The sequence below is a fragment of the Hirundo rustica genome, chromosome 5 (genome assembly GCF_015227805.2).
Source record: "Hirundo rustica isolate bHirRus1 chromosome 5, bHirRus1.pri.v3, whole genome shotgun sequence".
Lineage (NCBI taxonomy): Eukaryota > Metazoa > Chordata > Aves > Passeriformes > Hirundinidae > Hirundo > Hirundo rustica.
In genome coordinates, this window is record NC_053454.1 from 14535499 (window position 1) to 14554242 (window position 18744).

The window sequence follows — 18744 nt, forward strand, 5'->3', positions numbered from 1 at the left end:
AAGATAATAATTTCTAAACAGCAGCTGCTATTTTTTTTCAGTTTCATTAGTAAACCAGAAGTGCCTAAACCAGGCTAAAAACAATAGTCTTTACAATTTTTTGCTGCAACTCTCAAGATGCAATACATACACTTATTATAGAAAGAGTTTGGTGTATTTCAGAAAAAAAAAACCCAAAAGAATTCAACATTCTTTCTTCCTGTTCCTGACCTGCAGTTAATTTGAAATGCTTGTTAGTGTTTTAGGATGCTAAGCATAATTTTAGTTTAATTTTATGATACCTTTTTAGTTTCTTTACTTATTTTTCCTCTCTTTCCTGCTGTCCTTCTATTAGATGAATGAAATGCTTAAGAAGGTACAATATTGATAAACCAGTTGAGATACTCCTGTTGTTCCCAGTTTAAGATTTAGCTTGGGTTTGTGCCATTCAGCAACCTTCTTGCTGTTTGTGTTGCTTGACTGTGACATAGTAATTGTTTATTTGCCAGTAATATTTGCAGTAAATTGCTACATTTAAATTTGCAACGTGCCAGAGGCTCTACTTTTCTGCTGTTAGTTATGGTTGAGAAGAATCACCACTGTGTGCCTTCTCTTCTAACTCTGAGGTCTAGCTGCAGGGCAGTGCCCAGCTGCTCCACCTCAGGTTAGTTTGAGAAGAAGAGTAACAAATGACAAAAGTGGCTTATTTTAAACAAAAATATTATGAAGGATGACCTTTACTTCTCAGCACCACTAGAAGTATACAAGGAATTCTAAATATATAATTTTGACCAATTTTAATACCTTTAAAAGGTGACATCTTAGGTAACATCATGAAATAATTGTCATTGTTATATAATTAATATGTGCTTTTGAGTCCTACATTTGCTTCTGAAAAATCTCATTTAAAAATGTGGACATTTTAGAGACCTCTGAGTTACAAAGATTCATCGAAAAATCACTTGAACCTTCTCTGCAAATATTTTGGCATTGAGCAGAGTTGAGCATAATGTCAATTGTAGTTTTAATGGAGTTCTGTGGGAATAGCACCTAGGATTAGTACCTAACCATAATTGTTTACTTTTGACTTAATATGTGGAGTTACATCCTCATGCCCTCAGTGTTACTTGGCCATAACTTTCACTACATTTTTCAGTGCTTTAATAAAGCCAGCTTATACATATAGATCATTATGGGCATTCATAAGTAAATGCAAATTACTTGATTTTCCATTACCTTGACCTTCCTTTTATGTCTGTAAGCAAAGCTTTATACTACAAGGCAAGTTCAAAGTGCTATTAGAAAAGAATTTAACACTCCTTTTATTGTCCTCTGAATGGTGAAATATGGCCAAATATACGAAAGACTTAAATCTAAACTATAAATAAAACTGGTTTTGTATAAATTCTACTGTCTTTTGAAGTTTGATACCCAGGAAGATGAGAAACTGCTCCAGGCAGCAGAAAAATATGAAGCTGAATGTACATCAAAGTTCCCAAGCCGCCAGTGCCTAACAACTGTAATTGACCTTGATGGAAAAACAGTTTTTATTACCAGATATATCAAACCTCTGAATCCGCCACAGGAGCTTCTTGATGCTGTCCCAAATAGATCTCAAACAGCAGCAGTAAGTACTTAGAAATGAAAGTGAAGTCCCTGGGATACAGATTTCAAGATGTTTGCTTGTTTGCCTGTGCACATGCACATAAGCAAATCCCACCTTTGTGTCTCTGCTGTACAGCTACAAGTTTTGCAAAGGGAAAACTACAGATTCAAAATGAAAGTAGTAATGACTATAAATGACTATGTGCAATACACAGTAAATCCAGCTATAATGATACTGTAAAATAATATTTGTCTTCTCAGGGGAACAAAATGAGTGTATTAATGAGTATTGGGCTTTAAAAGACAAAGAATTATGCCAAACCTCAATGGCAGTAAATAATTTCAATCTTTGATACAAGTTCTAAAATGAGCTAGTTGTTACTGTACTGAGGTTACTCAGTGTTTTGTCATTGAGTGGAAACAGCAATATTCTTCACATCTGGTATAATAACACTTGAATTAAAGTGGTGACCTCTTCTGTTTTGTTTTCTTGCAGGAATTGGTGGCTCGATATGTTGCTTTGATTCCTTTTTTGCCAGATAGTGTGTCATTTGCTGGAATTTGTGATTTATGGAGTACATCAGATGTAAGCAATGCATTAAAAAGAAGTTCTTTATCCTCTTGAATGATGAAACATCCTAATGGCTGCTGGTTTTGGGGGGAGGTTGTACTAGATTAGCTCTTGAGGTCCCTTCAGACCTAAATCATTCTGTGCTTCTGTTATTGTGAGGAATATTTTTCTCTGAGCCATTTATTTCAAAGAATAAATACTAAAGCTTGAAGGAAGTTGCTTATTCTGATCTGAGCCAAAATTTTTTTCTTTGATAGGTTGCAATAAGCTAAGAATACATTAGGGCTTCAAAGCATCTCCCATTTTTTCTGTTATAAACCAGTCCATAATGTCATAGTCATGCACAAGTGAAGGGATCCTGAGTGATGGAGACTAGACTTAAAATGGATCATTGTCATTCAAGGAACTACAGAAAAGACATTGCATGTAGTGTAAGCAATAATGGGATATTTATCCTTCCCTGTCACACAAATCCTGTCATTTAGAGAATAACAGCAGACATTGTTTATCATGGATGAAGTTTTTGTCATCTCAGAACTTTTCTGAAAAATGGTCTTTCTAAAAAAGACAAAGACCTTGGTTCTTGTGATAAAATCTCAGATCTTGTGGATTCTCCTAAATTTGCTCTTCGTGCTGTGTGTTGAAGCAATGACCAATAAACGGTGAAGATCAGTTGCAAAGATCTGAGAGAACTCCTTGCTTCAGATGTGTTAGGAAACATTATCAGATATTCTAAGTTGATAACTGCCTAGAAAAACCTTTTTTTTTTTTTTCTTTTCTTAATACTTCAATTAGCAATTTCTTTATCTTCTGGCGGGAGATGAGGAAGAACACGCTGTGCTCTTGTGTAATTATTTTCTTGGTATGGGAAAAAAAGCCTGGCTTATCATTGGAAATGCCATTCCTGAGGTAAGAGGGTTCTTTCATTTGGCCTAAGTATTTACTTTTATTTTGTGAAGTCTTTGGCCCCCAGCAGTGGATAGATGTTTCTTGCTAGGATGTTTTTCCAGGATATTATCTAAACATTGGTGCTGGGAACTGCTTCTTTTCAGGGAAGCAAGTAAAAATTGAAAGTATATCCTAGCATCTGTCTGGGTTTTTTTCCTGGACCTCTGTTTCCATGCTTTAACTAGTAGTAGTTGTCATCATAATACAGTACCAAGCATCTGTAACCCTTGATTTGACTGTCTCCATCGATTTGTCCTGTGTCCAGGACAAATTGATGGAGACAGTGCCTTCACAGCATCTCAGTCACAGGTCTCTAACAGTTTGTGTGGGATTTGGTGCCAGTTCAGAGGTGGTAGGAGAGGGCTAGGGGAGTGCCAGGGATTCATAGTGCTCACACACATCTGCTGATTCTCTCTCTGGCTGATGGCAGAGCTGCAGCAGTAGTAAAGATAAATTGGTTCAGGCTGGACGTGTCCCTCTCCCTCTGCCCACTGTAATGCTGGCAGGTGAAGCATCTGCTCTGCCTTGGGCTGCTGGGGGCCACTGTGGCAGCAGCTGGCCCAGGCTGGCCCAGAACTGAAACACTGAGGTTGTTTTTCTGCTTGGGAGATGCCCTTGTTCTCAGGGAAACATTTAGATTTCCAACTAACCACTGCTGCTCTTTTCAAAAAGGTGGTAACTGTTTATAATGCAAATTCCTACATACAGGTGAAAGGGTTTTTTGGTAAAAATTTCTGTCTAAGCTAGTTTCTTAAGTACATTCTAAGACACTGCAGTGACAGGAACACGTACTCAAATAGATTCCCTCCCCTCAAAATCTGATGGAGATGCTAGTCATTAATAAAGCATTTTGTAAGGAGGGGATTTATTCCAGGTATTTCAAGATACCTGGAAAATACAAGGGATGACAAGAATATAGAAAAGCAATTTAGGGATTCCTGATAGAAAATATAGAGAGCTGGGAAATTCTTTTTGTGCCTGAGAGGGAGGCCGATTGCTGAGACACATTGTGCTGCCTATATGGAAGTCCTTCAGCTTGGAGATTGCCCCTGAATGAGAGCTCTGGCAGTAGCCAAGCAAGACATGTTGATACTGCAGTGGCATCTGGTGAACATTCCTGTATGTGGAATTTCACATCTGTTTGTAGCTGAGACAAGACAGCTTTCAGAATCTGTATGATTGACAAGGATGGCTCGGAGCTCTGCATATCTGACGTTTCTCTGCCACATTATTATATAAGTGTTGAACTATAATGAACCTGTAAGTTCTTCCAAGCAGTTTGCCCTAAAAAACACTATCAACCTCAATAGTAAAAATTTAGTATTCCAAAGAATACAAAGCATACTATCCTTGTAGCCAGTTTTCAAACATCTTTCTCATACTTTTTTTTTTCCTTCCTAGGGACCAACTGCCTATGTATTAACTTTGGAACAAAGACAGTATGTAATTTGGAATCCCAGTACTGGATGTTTTTATGGGCAGTATGATACTTTCTGCCCCTTACAAAATGTGTACTGTCTGATCAGCTGTGATAATGTAAGTGTGCCCAGTCTTGTCACATTTCTGTGCATGTAAAGGTTAATAACTTGATTGGTTTTTTTAACCTTTGGCATCGTTTGTTCATAATTGTAAACTTATTTAGGCTATCATTTATTAGAAATATTATTAAATCTTAAGTAGGTTTTTCAGCTGTTTTAAATACTTTAAATAAGAAAGATTTTTTTAATCAGCATTTAGGTGAATTAAGAGATCTGTTAATGTAATTTACTTACATGTTTCCCAGAGTGAATGGTCTAAGGTTACATCACTGTTTAAGTGAGGAGTAGTCATTCCTCAAATATAATAATTTGCAGGTGAAATGTGACTGAAAAAAAAGTATTGACTTGCCCATGTGACACCAGGCACAGCCTGAATGGTTCAGTGTGCACAACACAGAGCAGGCAGCTCAGGGCACAAAAACGATACTGATTTTCTGCCTGGCATCAAGTCCTCTCATTTATTTGAAAATACACAAGTAATACTAGTGCATGTTCATAATGTGTTATTCATGTGGCTGTATTTGTGTGGCTGTAAACTCTCCAAGATAGTGGGGTGAGAGAGGAGAGATTTAAGAGCTGTGCAGTTTTGGGCAGGTGAAGGAGCGGCCACGGACTGGGAGCTGAGCCTGTGCTGGGAGGCTCAGAAACCCTGGGAACTGTCCTGCCAACAGCATTCCCAGACCTCCCATGTTCTGGGGACACAAACAGGGGCATGATGACAAGGTAGAAAGATGTGTAAAAGTCTGAAAATGAGAAAATATAATGCAAACTTAAAAAAGAACCCTAGAGTTTATTTGAATGGAAACTGGAAGTTGAGTTTAAAGGTTTGCCCCTCAGTTTTTTGGAATGCCATGCATTGTGAGTTTTGTTTTGTTACTTAATCTTCTGTGTTCTATTCTAAATACAGATCCTGACTTTTGATGAGAATTTAATATTCTAAAGCACATTTATTTTAAAAGTATAACTTCTTTCACTGAAAGTATTTTGGGGAGTGGTAAAGTTGTTTGGTTTGGTGGTTTTTTAAGTAAAGAAAAATATAACTCAATTGCTGGAAGAAGCAACTAAGGACTTGAGCACTGAACTGCAGAACACAACATCTTTCAAGGCACCTAATTCCAGTCTCAGTGAGACTGAGCAGGTGTGCTGCCAGGAGAGCCACAGCACCTCAGGACCAGCTGGCCTAGAAGGCTCTGCACAGAACCTCAGTTACAAAGGGTCACACATGTTTACATAGTAAGGGCTGATACCTTTTGCAGCCTTAGAAATAGTTACTTAAAGGTTGTTTGAACAAGAGTCTGGTAGTGCCTGCATGCTCCAGACTAGGTGCAGAGGCCAAGATGAATGTCTGTAAAGAAGGGCAGTGCAAAACATGGGTTCCACTTGCTGACAAAATGTGCACAGAAGCTGTGTCCTGTGTGTCTGCAGTCTCTGCCTGTATTCTGCAAGATACATTAAAAGAGCAGTGGTGCTGGGGTGCAGCAGCTACCAGACATCACAGCCACAGCAGCACTGGGCTGGGCTCTTGGAGGAATTTAATCAGAATTCAGGAAAAATTGTGCAGCAGTCCAGAGGGGTGGAAATGCAGCTCAGAATAGCAGAAAAAATTGCTACAGGAGGTTAATATTATATAGTATTTTATTGCTATATAAGTGGAATTTGTTCCATAGGTGTGATTATATGCTGAAAGCTAAACCAAATTTGCTTTCCTGTAGATTTGGTTTAATATGCAGGAATATGATTCCCCAGGAAGGATAAATTTTGATACCAGCAAACCAAAACATTGGAAGCCTTTCTTTTCAAGAAGTTTGCCATTCCCTGGTCTCCACAGCATTCAGGTATTAATTGATCTATTGCTAACTCAGAAAGAGGGGTTGAGACATCACAGACTTGATATAAAGAAACACATACTAAGTTCTCTGGACTTCTTCAGCAAAGTGTATTTATAACATAGTATTGGTTTTTAAAAAGATTTCCCAGTTACTCCTTTAAAAAAATGAAAGCAGGAATACTGCAAGAAGTTGATTTTATACAGAATTCATGCTTTTGCCCTCTAACTGTCTATCTGAGATCTCAGGGCAACAGTGAAGTAAATTGGATAAATCTTTAACACAAACATATCTAAAGTAGTAGCTCAGTATTATAAAGAAAAAGTCAACTTTTGTCTCATGGCTAAGAAGGCATTTTTTTCAAGCTATATGAACATCCTTAGTAAAAAGGCAGAAATTGTACAGTTATCAAAGGTGTAAGCAGTTGAACTTTACTGCTTTTTTCCACTTGAATGGTGGAAAAAACCAAACCAGAATTACACATAAATATTTAAACTTTTTATCATGTCTATGTTAAAGAATAGATTATTTTAGCACAATTGTAAACTCCTGTGAGCATCATAAAGACAGAAACTCCTGAAGTTACATTGTTAATATGTTTAGAAGAGATTGCATGTTTTAATATTTATTTTATTTATTGCTAGCCCGAAGAACTAACTTACGAGCATTCGGATAAGGCTGCTGCACTGGAACTACAGAGCAGGTAATGCTACCTCCAAAACAAGTGCCATCAGAGCTGATACCAGAGCGTTCCTAGCTATTCATGCCTAGGGCCTAAAAATCTGCTATCAATGCCAGGAGAATGGCCTAAAAAATCAGAAGCTATTGTTTCAGGACGACTTTAAATTCTCTTTCTTCAATAGAGATTGCCAGGTAGCAAGAACTAATCAATCATTGCTCTAGCATTTCACTAAGAACAAAATGCTGTGGGGGGGATGAGAGGAGAAGGTGTAAAATAAAAAGGGGTTGTAAGCCCATGGCCTTCCATGCAGACATTACTACACAGCTGTGTGGGCTTTGCTGCACTTTTAGTGAGCAGTAAGTTTAACTGGGGTCATGTGTGGTTCTCAGAATCTGCACTGGCTGCCAAGGGAGATCAGTTCAGATGTCCAACACTAGAACTGTAATAATCAGTCTGTCTTATTGCAGGATTGAAAAAATATTAAAAGACAAGATTATGGAATGGAGACCAATGCGCCCAACACGTTGGAACAGATACTGCACCTCCACCCTCCGTAACTTTTTGCCACTGCTGGAACAAAATCAAGGCAAAGATGTAGAAGATGACCATCAGGCAGAGCTGCAAAAACAGCTGGGATATTACAGGGTACACTTGTGAACATAAATGGCTTGTGCATAGAAGCAAGAAGTTAAATCCTAGCTTTTAGTATCACCACTCTATGGTATGGAAGTGTCCTAGGCTAGTTATTTCTTCTACTACCAAAATTCACAAGAGATTTTATACCAAAGATAAGTCATTATACTATTTATAGAGTGAAGGAGTGATGATCTGATTTGTTGCAATTTGTAATGTTGAAGATAAGAAGTTTCTGAATGTAATATAAGTTAATTGCTGGAGAACAGCCAGTACATAAACATGAGTGCAGTCTCCCAGCACCAGCTCTCAGGGTCTGCTGTTGGTCCTGAGTAGTGCTACACACAGTCTACTGCCAGGTGCAAGAGCCCACACAACATGCTTTTATTCAGTTTTTTAGTCTTTGCTAGACAAAAGAAAATTGACTGATATGTTCACTGCTGCCAGTGGTGTGCCTGTGCCTTCTTCCTCAAGGCTGTTGGAAGGTTCTTTTGCTTTCCACATGGAACATCTGTGACAGTACTGGCAGCTCTGGCCAGCTCCAAAATGAGTTGAGGTTTCAGTTTTTGTTGAGCAGGAGACATTTGCTCAAACCCCAACCCAGGAGAACAGTGATTTAAAACCAGCCACAAGGCAAAACAGCAGTGAAGCTCTACTATACGTGTTCATTAATATAACTTTACTCTATTGGATTCTAAGGAACTTCACTTTGAACTTAAACTAAATTAAAGAGTCAAAATGAGAGAAGCTTGTCTGGAGTATGTGAGAAGAAGGGAGGTGTTATCAAAATACAAACATAGGTTCTTCTATTGCATCACCTCAGGCTGGCAATCAAGAAGATAATTTGTTTTACTGAGCATGTAATTTTTTTTAAACTATACGTTTATTCAGGTGCCTTCATCTTATCTTCTTACATGTTTTCTTCTCTTTCTTTCTTCCAGGTCTCTGGATTTCCTATTCATATGCCATATTCTGAAGTGACACCTTTAATAGAAGCTGTACACAGCACAGGAGTTCACACCATTGATGTTTCCAATGTTGAATTTGCTCTGGCTGTGTATGTTCATGCTTATCCCCAAAATGTTCTCTCTATATGGGTTTATGTTGCTTCACTTGTGCGAAATACATAGTATTGCAAGAAATTGCTTATATAGGTGTAAATATATGATTTCTCTCACTGCTGAACTGTTCCAAGTATTTTAAAAATCAAATGAGAACATGATTTTTCGCAGTTTTATTTGCCCTAAAACCAGTAATTACGGCTAAGGAAGAGACTGACAGCATAAATTTCCAGTATTAATAGGTGATCTTTATATAGTCTTCTATAGCTCCCTGTGGGACCTCACACTCTTAAAGCATTACATACGCCTACATATAAGTGACAGTGCAGAGGAAAATGTTTCCTTGGTATCTCTGTAGCTACTCAGTTTATCTACAGATATTCTTCCTCTTCAAAAGACACTTGTAAATTTCATATCCTACTCTGTATTTTATGTCTGTATAATGCCAACACCCTTTAAAGGTGTAAGACATTTTCTTAAGAAGTTAAAGATGAAGGATTTAATATTTATATCAAACCTTACAGAGAAGCTCATTTCCTTTATACAAGAATTTGATTAAATTACTTAGGAGTATGAAATCCTTGTGTGCCAGTAAAAGATTATCAAAAGAATAGTTAACTAAAAACCAAATTCCCTTGCTAGTATGTAAGTAGTTGTGCTATTAATACTGATATAAATACATATCCTTCTCCTGCTGTTACCTTGCTAATCAAACTCTTCAAGTAAAAACAAGAGTGGGTTCAGCTTAGGGAGAGCAGTCATCAGGTCCCTGAACTTGCCTTTGTTGAATTTCAGATGGTTCCTTTCTGCTCATCTCTCCAACCTGCCCAGGTCCTTCTGAAGGGCTGCACAGCACTCAGGGGGATCAGCCCAAAGCTCCTCCCAGCTTTGTGCTGTCAGTGAACTTGCTGAGGAGATACCTGGACCTTTATCCCAGTCACTGATGAAGTTAAATAATAGTGAGCCCCATATTGAACCTTGGGGGACACCACTAGTGCCAGGCCTCCAGCTAAACCCTGGGCCACTGATTACAACCCTCTGGGATCTGCTGGTCAGCCAGGTCCCAAATCACTTCACTGTCCGTTTATGCAACCCACACTTCCTTGAGTTTGCCTGTGAGGATGTTGTGGGAAATAGTCTTGAAAGCCTTGCTCAAGTCAGCATTTACAGTCCACTGCTCTCCCCTCATCCGGCCAGGTAGCTGTTTTCATCCTGGAGGGAAACTGGGTTGGTCAGACAGTGAATTCCATGCTGACAATTCCTGATAATCGGGATTAAGCGAGCAACAGGACCAATGAGAAGAGACCTTTTAAAGCATGACTTATTGCTCTTAACTTCATCAGTCTCAGAGAGGGTGAGAATGTCTTCACATCATTCATCGGATGTCAGTAGTCACAAGATCTCTACCCACAATGCTTTGTAAAGATTATTAGCCAACCAACTACTGCCACAAAGTTTGGTAGAGTCTTTACGCCAATTGTAAATGTTTTTACACGTTTTGCCGCAGTGTGATCTGCTTAACCAATCATATGACACACAAACCTACACTGCTACACCTTAAAACTTCTTACTACCTTTATAACTACTTCCATATCTAAACTTTAAATTCTAAAACTTCACAATGTAGTTTAAGATGTTTCTGCTTAAACTACAAATCCACATTCTTGCTTCTGGTTTATGGATCTGGAAGCCTTTTCCAAGGTCTTAGATCAAACCCTGTATTCATTTCTAGGTCTGGGCCTGCACAGGCACAAGATTCTGAGAATTTTCTGTGCCTTGATTTCCCACACCTGATCCCCTTCCTGTCATCCATGTGAATAGAGGTGGCCTCCAGAGGGAGATACTCTTACCTTTCCATGACCAGTAGTTCCTTGGGTCCTCCTCTAAAGACCAGTGTGATATTTGTTTTCTTGCAGTCCTCAGCCACGTCTCCTGCTCTCTATGACCTTTCAAAGATGATCATGAGTGTGTGTACAGTGTCTGTAGTATCTGCCAGCTCTCAGCACTCATGGACTAGCCAACAGTCAGGGGTTGCTGCCACAGGTTCCCTCCCTTCTGCAGGCCCCACTAGAAAGTACAGTGTCATCACATGATGCTTTGCTGAACACGGATGACATCTCCCAAGTTTATTCCATGGTGTATCTGTAGTTCATTCTGTCCTCAGCTCTGTCTACACTCACTAGTGTTTTTCTTACCTTACTCTTCAGTTTAGCCACCAAGATGGTGGCAAAACTTTATCGTAACCTTCAGCTCTGCCTGCACCCCAACTTCCCAAACACCAAGAATCCTGAAAGCTACTCTCTCACCATGACCACTGTTCTAAATAAGTACTACTCAAAAGAATGTATCCAATTAGGAAAACAGGTAAAAATTACTAGCTTGTATTGCCAGTTCTAAATATTAGGCCGGATAGGAGGAAAAAACCTGTCTGCTGTCTACAAAAGCACACACCTGCCCCTCCTCTGCTGTAGAAACAAACAGCCTGCAGCTGTGCCAACCATGAGCAGGTGGCCAGCAACGTTTACAACTTGCCATGGGCTACAGTACTCATCCCTCACACTGGGCTCTCCCCCGTACCACCACACACACCCATGCACTACTCATCTCTTCCTAGCACTAGCACAAGTTTCACTCATCACATTTTCTCCTCCCTGCCAGTTTCTGCTGTACAGAGAGGAATCTTTCTAACTATCAAAGCAAGAGGGAAAATGTACCGCTGTCTTTCACAGAGTTCAGATAACTGAAAACTGACTTCTTGGAAGCTGTTTCAAAAATGCAACTTAGCACAGTCATGGAAACCATAAAACCAAAACCCCCATAAATACTGCACAGCTCACAGCTCTGCAACCATGACAACACCCACCCACCTGCCCAACCTCTGCAGCATCCTAGCATGGCACTTTATAGCTGAAAAGCACAGATATTCAACCACTGCACACGTTTTTTTATTGGTGGGAATGTTTTATTGAGTATGTCTTTCAAGCCCAAATACAAAACCAAATGCAAAAGGAAGGTGGCAATTTCCCTAATTTTGCAATATAAAGAACGACTTCAGGATGAGAGGAAAGGGGAAGAAACCAGGCTCCTAAAGATGTATAATTATTACCCAAATGCAAACAATAAAATTCAGATTTTCTGCGGAGGTTTATATTGTACTTACGGATTCAAAATTATAAAAAGAAAGTCACCTAACACAAAATAATTCAGTAAAGTATACTTAAGTGCCAAAACTGGAATAAAGTGGCATTAAAAAAAAAAAAAAAACAACTGAAGATTTTCCCATCTTCCCCAAATTATGTAAAATAAAACCCAACACCCTTCAAGCCAAATGAGGTTGTGAGATTGTTACAACACTGTACAGTACACTCATAATTAAGATTCTGAAGTTGCAGGCAGGGTCAGGCTAGTATAACAAGTCTCACTCCAAGGATTGTTAACACAAGATGCGAACTGTAAGTAAAGTGCATGAGAGGAAGCCTGCTCAGCTAAATGAAGTAGACCAAAGATCAGAAGTCAGCGGTCATTCGCCAGAGCGGCAGCAGGCCCGAAAACCACACTGCAAATTCTGGCATCCACTGGCGGTTTCAGCATGAGGACCTGCACAAAAACAACAGAAACGTGAAAAGAAGGAAAGGCCACTTACTTAGATTCATAATTCTCATAACCTGGTGATTCAGAAAAGGTCTCATTTTTCACAATGCACTACACTTCATTCAGCACCGTAAAGTCCGAAACGCTGCCAATACCATCACGGTGTAAAACCTCACTTGGAACAGCTATTTTTCAAGAGATTTTTTTTCCCTAGCTTAGTCCCATGAAGACAACACATCCAAAATTACACAGGAGTACCATGAGCAACACTAAATGAGAAACTTTACAAAAGCTGCCACAGCTTCAGAACTGAGTGGTTTTGACAATGCATTTTTAATTCCCATTTTTCAAATTCAGATGATGACATCATGGCCTTACCAAAGAAACCATAACCTCCAAAACTATGTCTATGGTAATGGCAACAGTTTTAACCTGGGATTTTTTTTTTCCCTCCATGAACACTTCATGGTTGGCCAGACTCTCTCATACTCTTGACTGGAAATTCAAAAACTAAAGAGAGAATCACCTTAGCATTGCTGCAGTCATCAGAAGCTATAAGGCTAAAAATGAGCCATTCAGAAAGAATGAACAAGTTGCAAGCACAGACAGTACAAACCAACACTGTAACTCTACCCGCTTCCACTTACCTTCACTTACCCCTTTCATTCAAAATGTTAAAGTGACCATGAGATAAGAAATTATTGTATTTATTCAAACAGGATTTTATTTCCTGCATATGCCTGCTTTGAGATCCATTTACACTCACGCTGGCTGAACCCTGGCACCCAAAAAAAACAGGAAGTGGGCTGCTGAGCCAGCTCAAACAAGCTGGTGAAGACCTAACCAGGACAACACAAATTTTCCACATTCGTATGAGAAACAGATCAACAGATATTTCAGGTGTTTTTGATGTATTTAGAAATTCTAACAAAATCTTTTCATGAGCCAGGGCACCATGCCGTATCTGGCTTTTTTTTACTTCCTTCAACATAATTCAATTAATTTCCAAGAAGCTGGGGTCTTAAAACCAGCTTCCTACTTCATGCCACACACCAATAAGCAATATTCTATACTGTAAATAAGTTAAGATACATGAGACTGAATAAAACAAACCTGAAAACATAATGCAAGGCTACAGTTACAGTATAGTGAACTTTTCATTGGCCAATAAACTCATTTTCCTTTTAAGATCTTTTTATTCACCTGAACTAAGTTTTGATCCTCCACATCACTTACGAGCTAGAGTTTGAAAGCTTCTTTTTAAGTTCCTTAGAAAGGAGACTCAGTGCTTCTGAACAGCTGGTTTAGCCGAGCATGTTCTGTGCAGCAGCATTTTCCCAGTCATAGCTGACCTTCCCCAGCATTGCCACAGCTACGCAGCACAGCAGTGATTCGGAAGCAACTGCCACATTTCTAGCACAATGCTTGCTGACAAAATGTACAGAACCACAACATCCCAAGGAAGGGAATTCTCAGTATAATTCAGTATTGTTTTCCATTCTTTTCTTGCTCATTTTGCTATTCCTCATGCTCTTAACTGGAACATACAAACTTCTAGGTCTGATCATGTTCCATCTGACACTATCTTCACCACTGGCAACAGCAAGTGGTTTCTAGGGACACGATACAAGCCTATCATGCACATCTTTTGTGTTTTATCAGCAACCCTAACTGTTTCAACAGGGACACTGAAGTCCATTTCCTTCAGTATTTGTTTATGGCTCAGTTGTGCATGCAGGTTTTTAACCTCTTTTTAAACCTCCTTCTCTAATTCCCCACAGGACCAAGTTCCAGAATTTCACTACACTGTGCATCTGCTTTAAATTGCCTACCAGCTTCACCCAGTGCCCCTGAGCTCTAACACTGAAAAATTTGGAGAATTACCACTGCACATTCACCTCATCTACTGCTTTTCCAGTTCTGTAAAAAGTCATGCCCCCTTTTCAGCCATCTCATTCCCAGACTTAAACATCCAGCCTTTTGAGTGTTCAGTTCCCTAACTTTTTAGAAGGCCTCTTCAGCATCTTCTGTAACTCCAGTGTATACTCTCCTCAAGATGGGGAGACCAAACCCGCATGCAGTGCTTCACATGTGAGTGCCCCAAGACTTCCAGGACCAAGCAGAGCACTCTCTATCTTGTTCTCACCACCCTGATGATGGTAACATTGGTGGCTTTTTTGGCTGCTGCTGCAAATAGGAAAGATCTCAGAATTAGCACCAACAGCTCTCTGAAATCATCATCTCCACACTGCAACTGCCAGCTCTGAATTCAGTTTCATGCAATCACAGGTTAATTATTCCCAGGCACCCAGACCTTCAACCACGCACAGAGCTATAGTGAAGCTTTTTAGATGTCCTTCTGGAAATCATCAGCATCAGTATCATTACTTGAAGACCACACAGCACCAATCAAAAACATGGAAATTACTGTGTGCATTTTTTCCACCACATCACAAGGGAAATACTGAGTAAGACTGATCTCAGCACAGAACCCTTGGGAGGGGAACTGGGAAAAAGTTGTCACCGCCCAGATTCCTCTCCTGAACAGTGACCATTAAGCCCTTTCTTTTCTTCCTATCCTTTAGTTACCTTTCAGTCTTTAAACCACTCTTACAGCTGTGTAAGATCTGAAAAACTTGGATACTTCTAATTGACTGGACTATCTGAAAAGCTTGTATGTTCATTTCCCAATTTATCAGGCACTGACTTAAAAATGACAATAAGCATATCACAGTGAAATTTCACCCTTCTTCCCACACTGCATTTCTTGCCCCATGTCTAATCCTTACACTATCACTAACTCTCCTTTATAGCCTGTAATAAAGAATTCTGATAAAATGAAACATTCAGAGTTCAACCACATCTTCTGAAATCTGCCCTCCCCATACTCTTTCTTGACATATATGGGTAATTCCCATAACTTGGAGGGTATTTTATGCTCTTATTATAACAAGGTAGTAAGTATCCTTAATGGTTGTTTTAACAGTAAGGCTATCTGGGCTTGAGTTATTTATTGTTTGACATGTCAGCTAATCTCCTCCATCACAAGTAATGTACCTCCTCTATAAAATCCCTAGTGTTCCTTAGTTTGTTATTTTTTACATTTGATACAGACAGCAAAGTTCAAATGTCTTTACTTTTGATAGCCACAGATGCTGGGCTTGTTTCCCTGGCTTTATTAACTACCACTGACCTTTGGCTACATCTCTTCAGCTTCATGACCTCTGACTTCCCCAGTCTTTGCTACTGACCTCATTTGGACTAGACTTTGTTTTAGAATTCTCTGTTTAAATTTAAATGAGCTCTTTAATGTTGCCAAAAGAACCCTGTCTTCTGTTTCCTCTGGACTCTGTATATGAGGTCTTTAATTCCTCTCACCTCACTGATGTATTAGGTTCATTAATAGGGTAACTGCATATATTCCTTTTATATTGTCCAGTATGATGGTCATTTCAACCTAACAGTGGAGATGAATCACTTTCACAGAACCACAGACTATTTTGGGTTGGAAGGGACCTTTAAAAGTCATGTAGTTCCAAACCCCTTGCAATACTCAGGCACATCTTTAACCAGATAAGGTTGCTCAGAAACCCCTTTCAGCCTGACCCCAGATATGTCCAGGGATGAGTCTTGCACCGCCTTTCCAGGCAACCTGTTCCACTATCTCCCATCTTCATTTGCCCAGTACTGCTTTCAGCACAGCCCAGTTAGCAATGCACTGTGTATCTAGGAGGACACTGCTCCATACAGCAATTTCACACACTGTACACTTTGACGACCAGCTGATGATTTTGAATGAACTCTGACATTTCTGATGGGCAGGTAGAGCAAGCAACCACTGGCTGTTTGCAGTGTCCGGTTCTGGCTCATGTAGTAAAGCATCTTGACAGGGATGAGCCAGATACCATCACTGCTGGACTTAAGGAGCCCAAAATGTAGTCTTTTTAAACAATATGTGATGGAAGTGTGGGGAAGGAACAGCACATGCAGTGGATCATAAGGAGAAGAATATTTCACAAGGGTCCCTCTGACTGTGAAGGCTTAGTAAGTACTAGCAGTGAAGTGCTAAATTAAATGCGTTTTGGGTTCACCTGGGAAAGCAAAGCTGATCAGATTCTCATCTAACCTGCCACAGTCTACGTTACTGGTTTAGTTACTTCTAAACTGGATTAGTGTAATGCTCTTTACATCCACATCTGATTACTCAGATGCTTAGGGGACTCAGAATAGAGGTGAGGTCTGTTTACTTGTGGTGAATATATAAACACGTTTGGTAATGCAGGAGAGGAGCAGAGCTATTTGATTACTCCATTTTGTTACATGTACTAGTAGAACAAAAATTAGTCAGAATTCCCTAGAATGAGTTTGGCATTCCAACAAGAATACATGACAACATGGACCAAGACCGTGGTAAAAGAAACACTCCTGGCAGGGCAACTGGCTGCCACCGCCATATAATATCCTTTCAGAGATTTGTGAGATTGGTAATCTGTAGAATTTAGACTGAGATCTAGCTCTTAGAACACTGTGTTCCCATGTAAGTCTGTACACAGTAGTCCATACATCTTAAAAGAACTTGCTATGCCTTGGTTTGACTGCTGGAAGACAGAACAACTGTGGCCAGTGACACTTTAAATGCTGGAAGAATGAATCATTAGAATCAAACTGTCTTTCATTAATGCCCTATTTCTTCAGTAACAGGACCTGAGGACTACATAATCAAAAAAAATTCTAGAAACTGAATCATAGTTAAATGCAAAGAGCTGCTGCTGCAGAAATTAGGGAGCCCCATTTTTCTAATGCCAAAGCTGAAAGCACTCCAGGCTTTGAAACAGAGAAACAAGTCAGAGAATGGACACAGCTGGACAAAACAGCCTTAGGAAATTAAGAACTCAGTGGCAAAATGTAACTCAAACATTAAACTCTTCTTGCTGAGCTCAATGTGATCTACAACCAATTTGTTTTAGACAAATGAAAACAGCCATTAGAAGGGATGTACACTGACAGATTTGTTTTCAGCTACAGCTGAGGGTTATCTAACTCCAAGTCTCCAGCCTTGTGAAAAATAGGAGATCCTAAACATCAGCATGTAAACCAAAAACTGAAGTGAAACTAACAGTAAAAAACCCCAAAATAGAGCTGGAAGTGAGTGCAAATTCATGGTTTCTGGTCATAAAAACTGTACCATGTTACTGATGTGCAACAGCAGTCAGACCCAAACCCAACTACCTCACCAGAGCTGCTCTAATTTTCTAGTCTTGCTCTACTAAAAAGGTAGAACAGCACCAGCTGAAAATACAAAAATTGCAACCAGTGTGCCTACCAAACGTGCATTAAGCCCTCCACAAAGCAATTCCAATGAAGCTGGCTTGTGTGTAAGGGGTCCCATCAGGCTTAATGTTTATGGGAAAAATAAAATCTGAAAATAAGCTGCAGGTAAAAGTAAAGCCCTTATTCATCAGCAGATGACAAAGTTGTATCTTTATTATTCATAGATGGCTAAATTCCATGCTGTTGGCTCCATTTTTTTTCTGCAAAACCGACAGGTTTTCCAACCTCTGATCCCAGAATACACCTCCTTCCCCAAAAACAATCACTGATAAGCTGGTGGGCAAAGAAAATTACAAAATTATTCTGTACATGCTTACAGATCAGTAAATTTTGTGCATTAGTAATACAATCTATAAATGTGCAAATAAACAAACAGCTTCAGATATGGATTGATTTAAATGAAATAGCTACTGCTTTCCCTAGTTACTTTAGAAATGCCAAATTATAGAGAAACAGCTGTTGTAGGAATCCTGCAGCCCACAGAATGGAATAAGGCATCAGTTTCACACTGAACAGCCCTATCACAATGAAGTTTGATTGAAAATACAAGGAACAAAATACAAGACAAAACTGCAGGGGATTCATTTATAAAGGCTACTTTCCATAAAGCCATACACTTTTGAGATTACATTATTTCTCAACAGATGTAAGAAGTCAGACCATTACAGCCTCACTGTCCTGTGTTATTTCTCTCTACAGGAGTAACTGTTGATTTAAAGACATGCATGATGCTTCAGAGAACCAAGCAGAACTTGTAGGCTCACAGATTCCAGCAGGCAGTAAAAGGAAGGAAATAAACAGGAAGATAATCAGACAACCTTACAGAATAATTCAAAAATATTCTGCTTAAATTTAAATAATTTCTTGAGGATACTAAGAAACAGTCAAGCTTTAAAGTGGCGGACTCACAGATTTGGGCATTGTAAACTAATGCAAAGAAATTATGGTGTATTTTATGGGGACAAGATGAAAACCAGAA

General features: G+C 39.4%; 2 protein-coding genes across 3 annotated transcripts in view; one reads left to right on the top strand and one right to left on the bottom strand.

The window, feature by feature from the left end:
- Positions 1–9274, top strand: part of CC2D2A (coiled-coil and C2 domain containing 2A) — a 51254-nt gene extending 41980 nt beyond the window's left edge. The window contains exons 27-34 of one of the 2 annotated variants that reach the window (XR_005701052.1): positions 1403–1606; positions 2081–2170; positions 2951–3064; positions 4505–4639; positions 6354–6476; positions 7112–7170; positions 7617–7870; positions 8724–8861. Coding sequence is in view for 1 of the 2 variants with exons in the window: in XM_040065376.2 (XP_039921310.1) it covers positions 1403–1606; positions 2081–2170; positions 2951–3064; positions 4505–4639; positions 6354–6476; positions 7112–7170; positions 7617–7794; positions 8724–8912 (1092 nt within the window). In the remaining variant the exon portion in view is untranslated. Of the gene's footprint in view, positions 1–1402; positions 1607–2080; positions 2171–2950; positions 3065–4504; positions 4640–6353; positions 6477–7111; positions 7171–7616; positions 7871–8723 lie in introns of both variants that reach the window. The other variant, XM_040065376.2, reaches the window with a different exon arrangement.
- Positions 9275–11783: 2509 nt separating this feature from the next.
- FBXL5 (F-box and leucine rich repeat protein 5) overlaps positions 11784–18744 on the bottom strand; it is a 35202-nt gene continuing 28241 nt past the window's right edge. Inside the window, exon 11 of the mRNA XM_040063847.1 lies at positions 11784–12440. Coding sequence (XP_039919781.1) covers positions 12364–12440 — 77 coding nt within the window. The 3' untranslated portion in view covers positions 11784–12363. The remainder of the gene's footprint in view (positions 12441–18744) is intronic.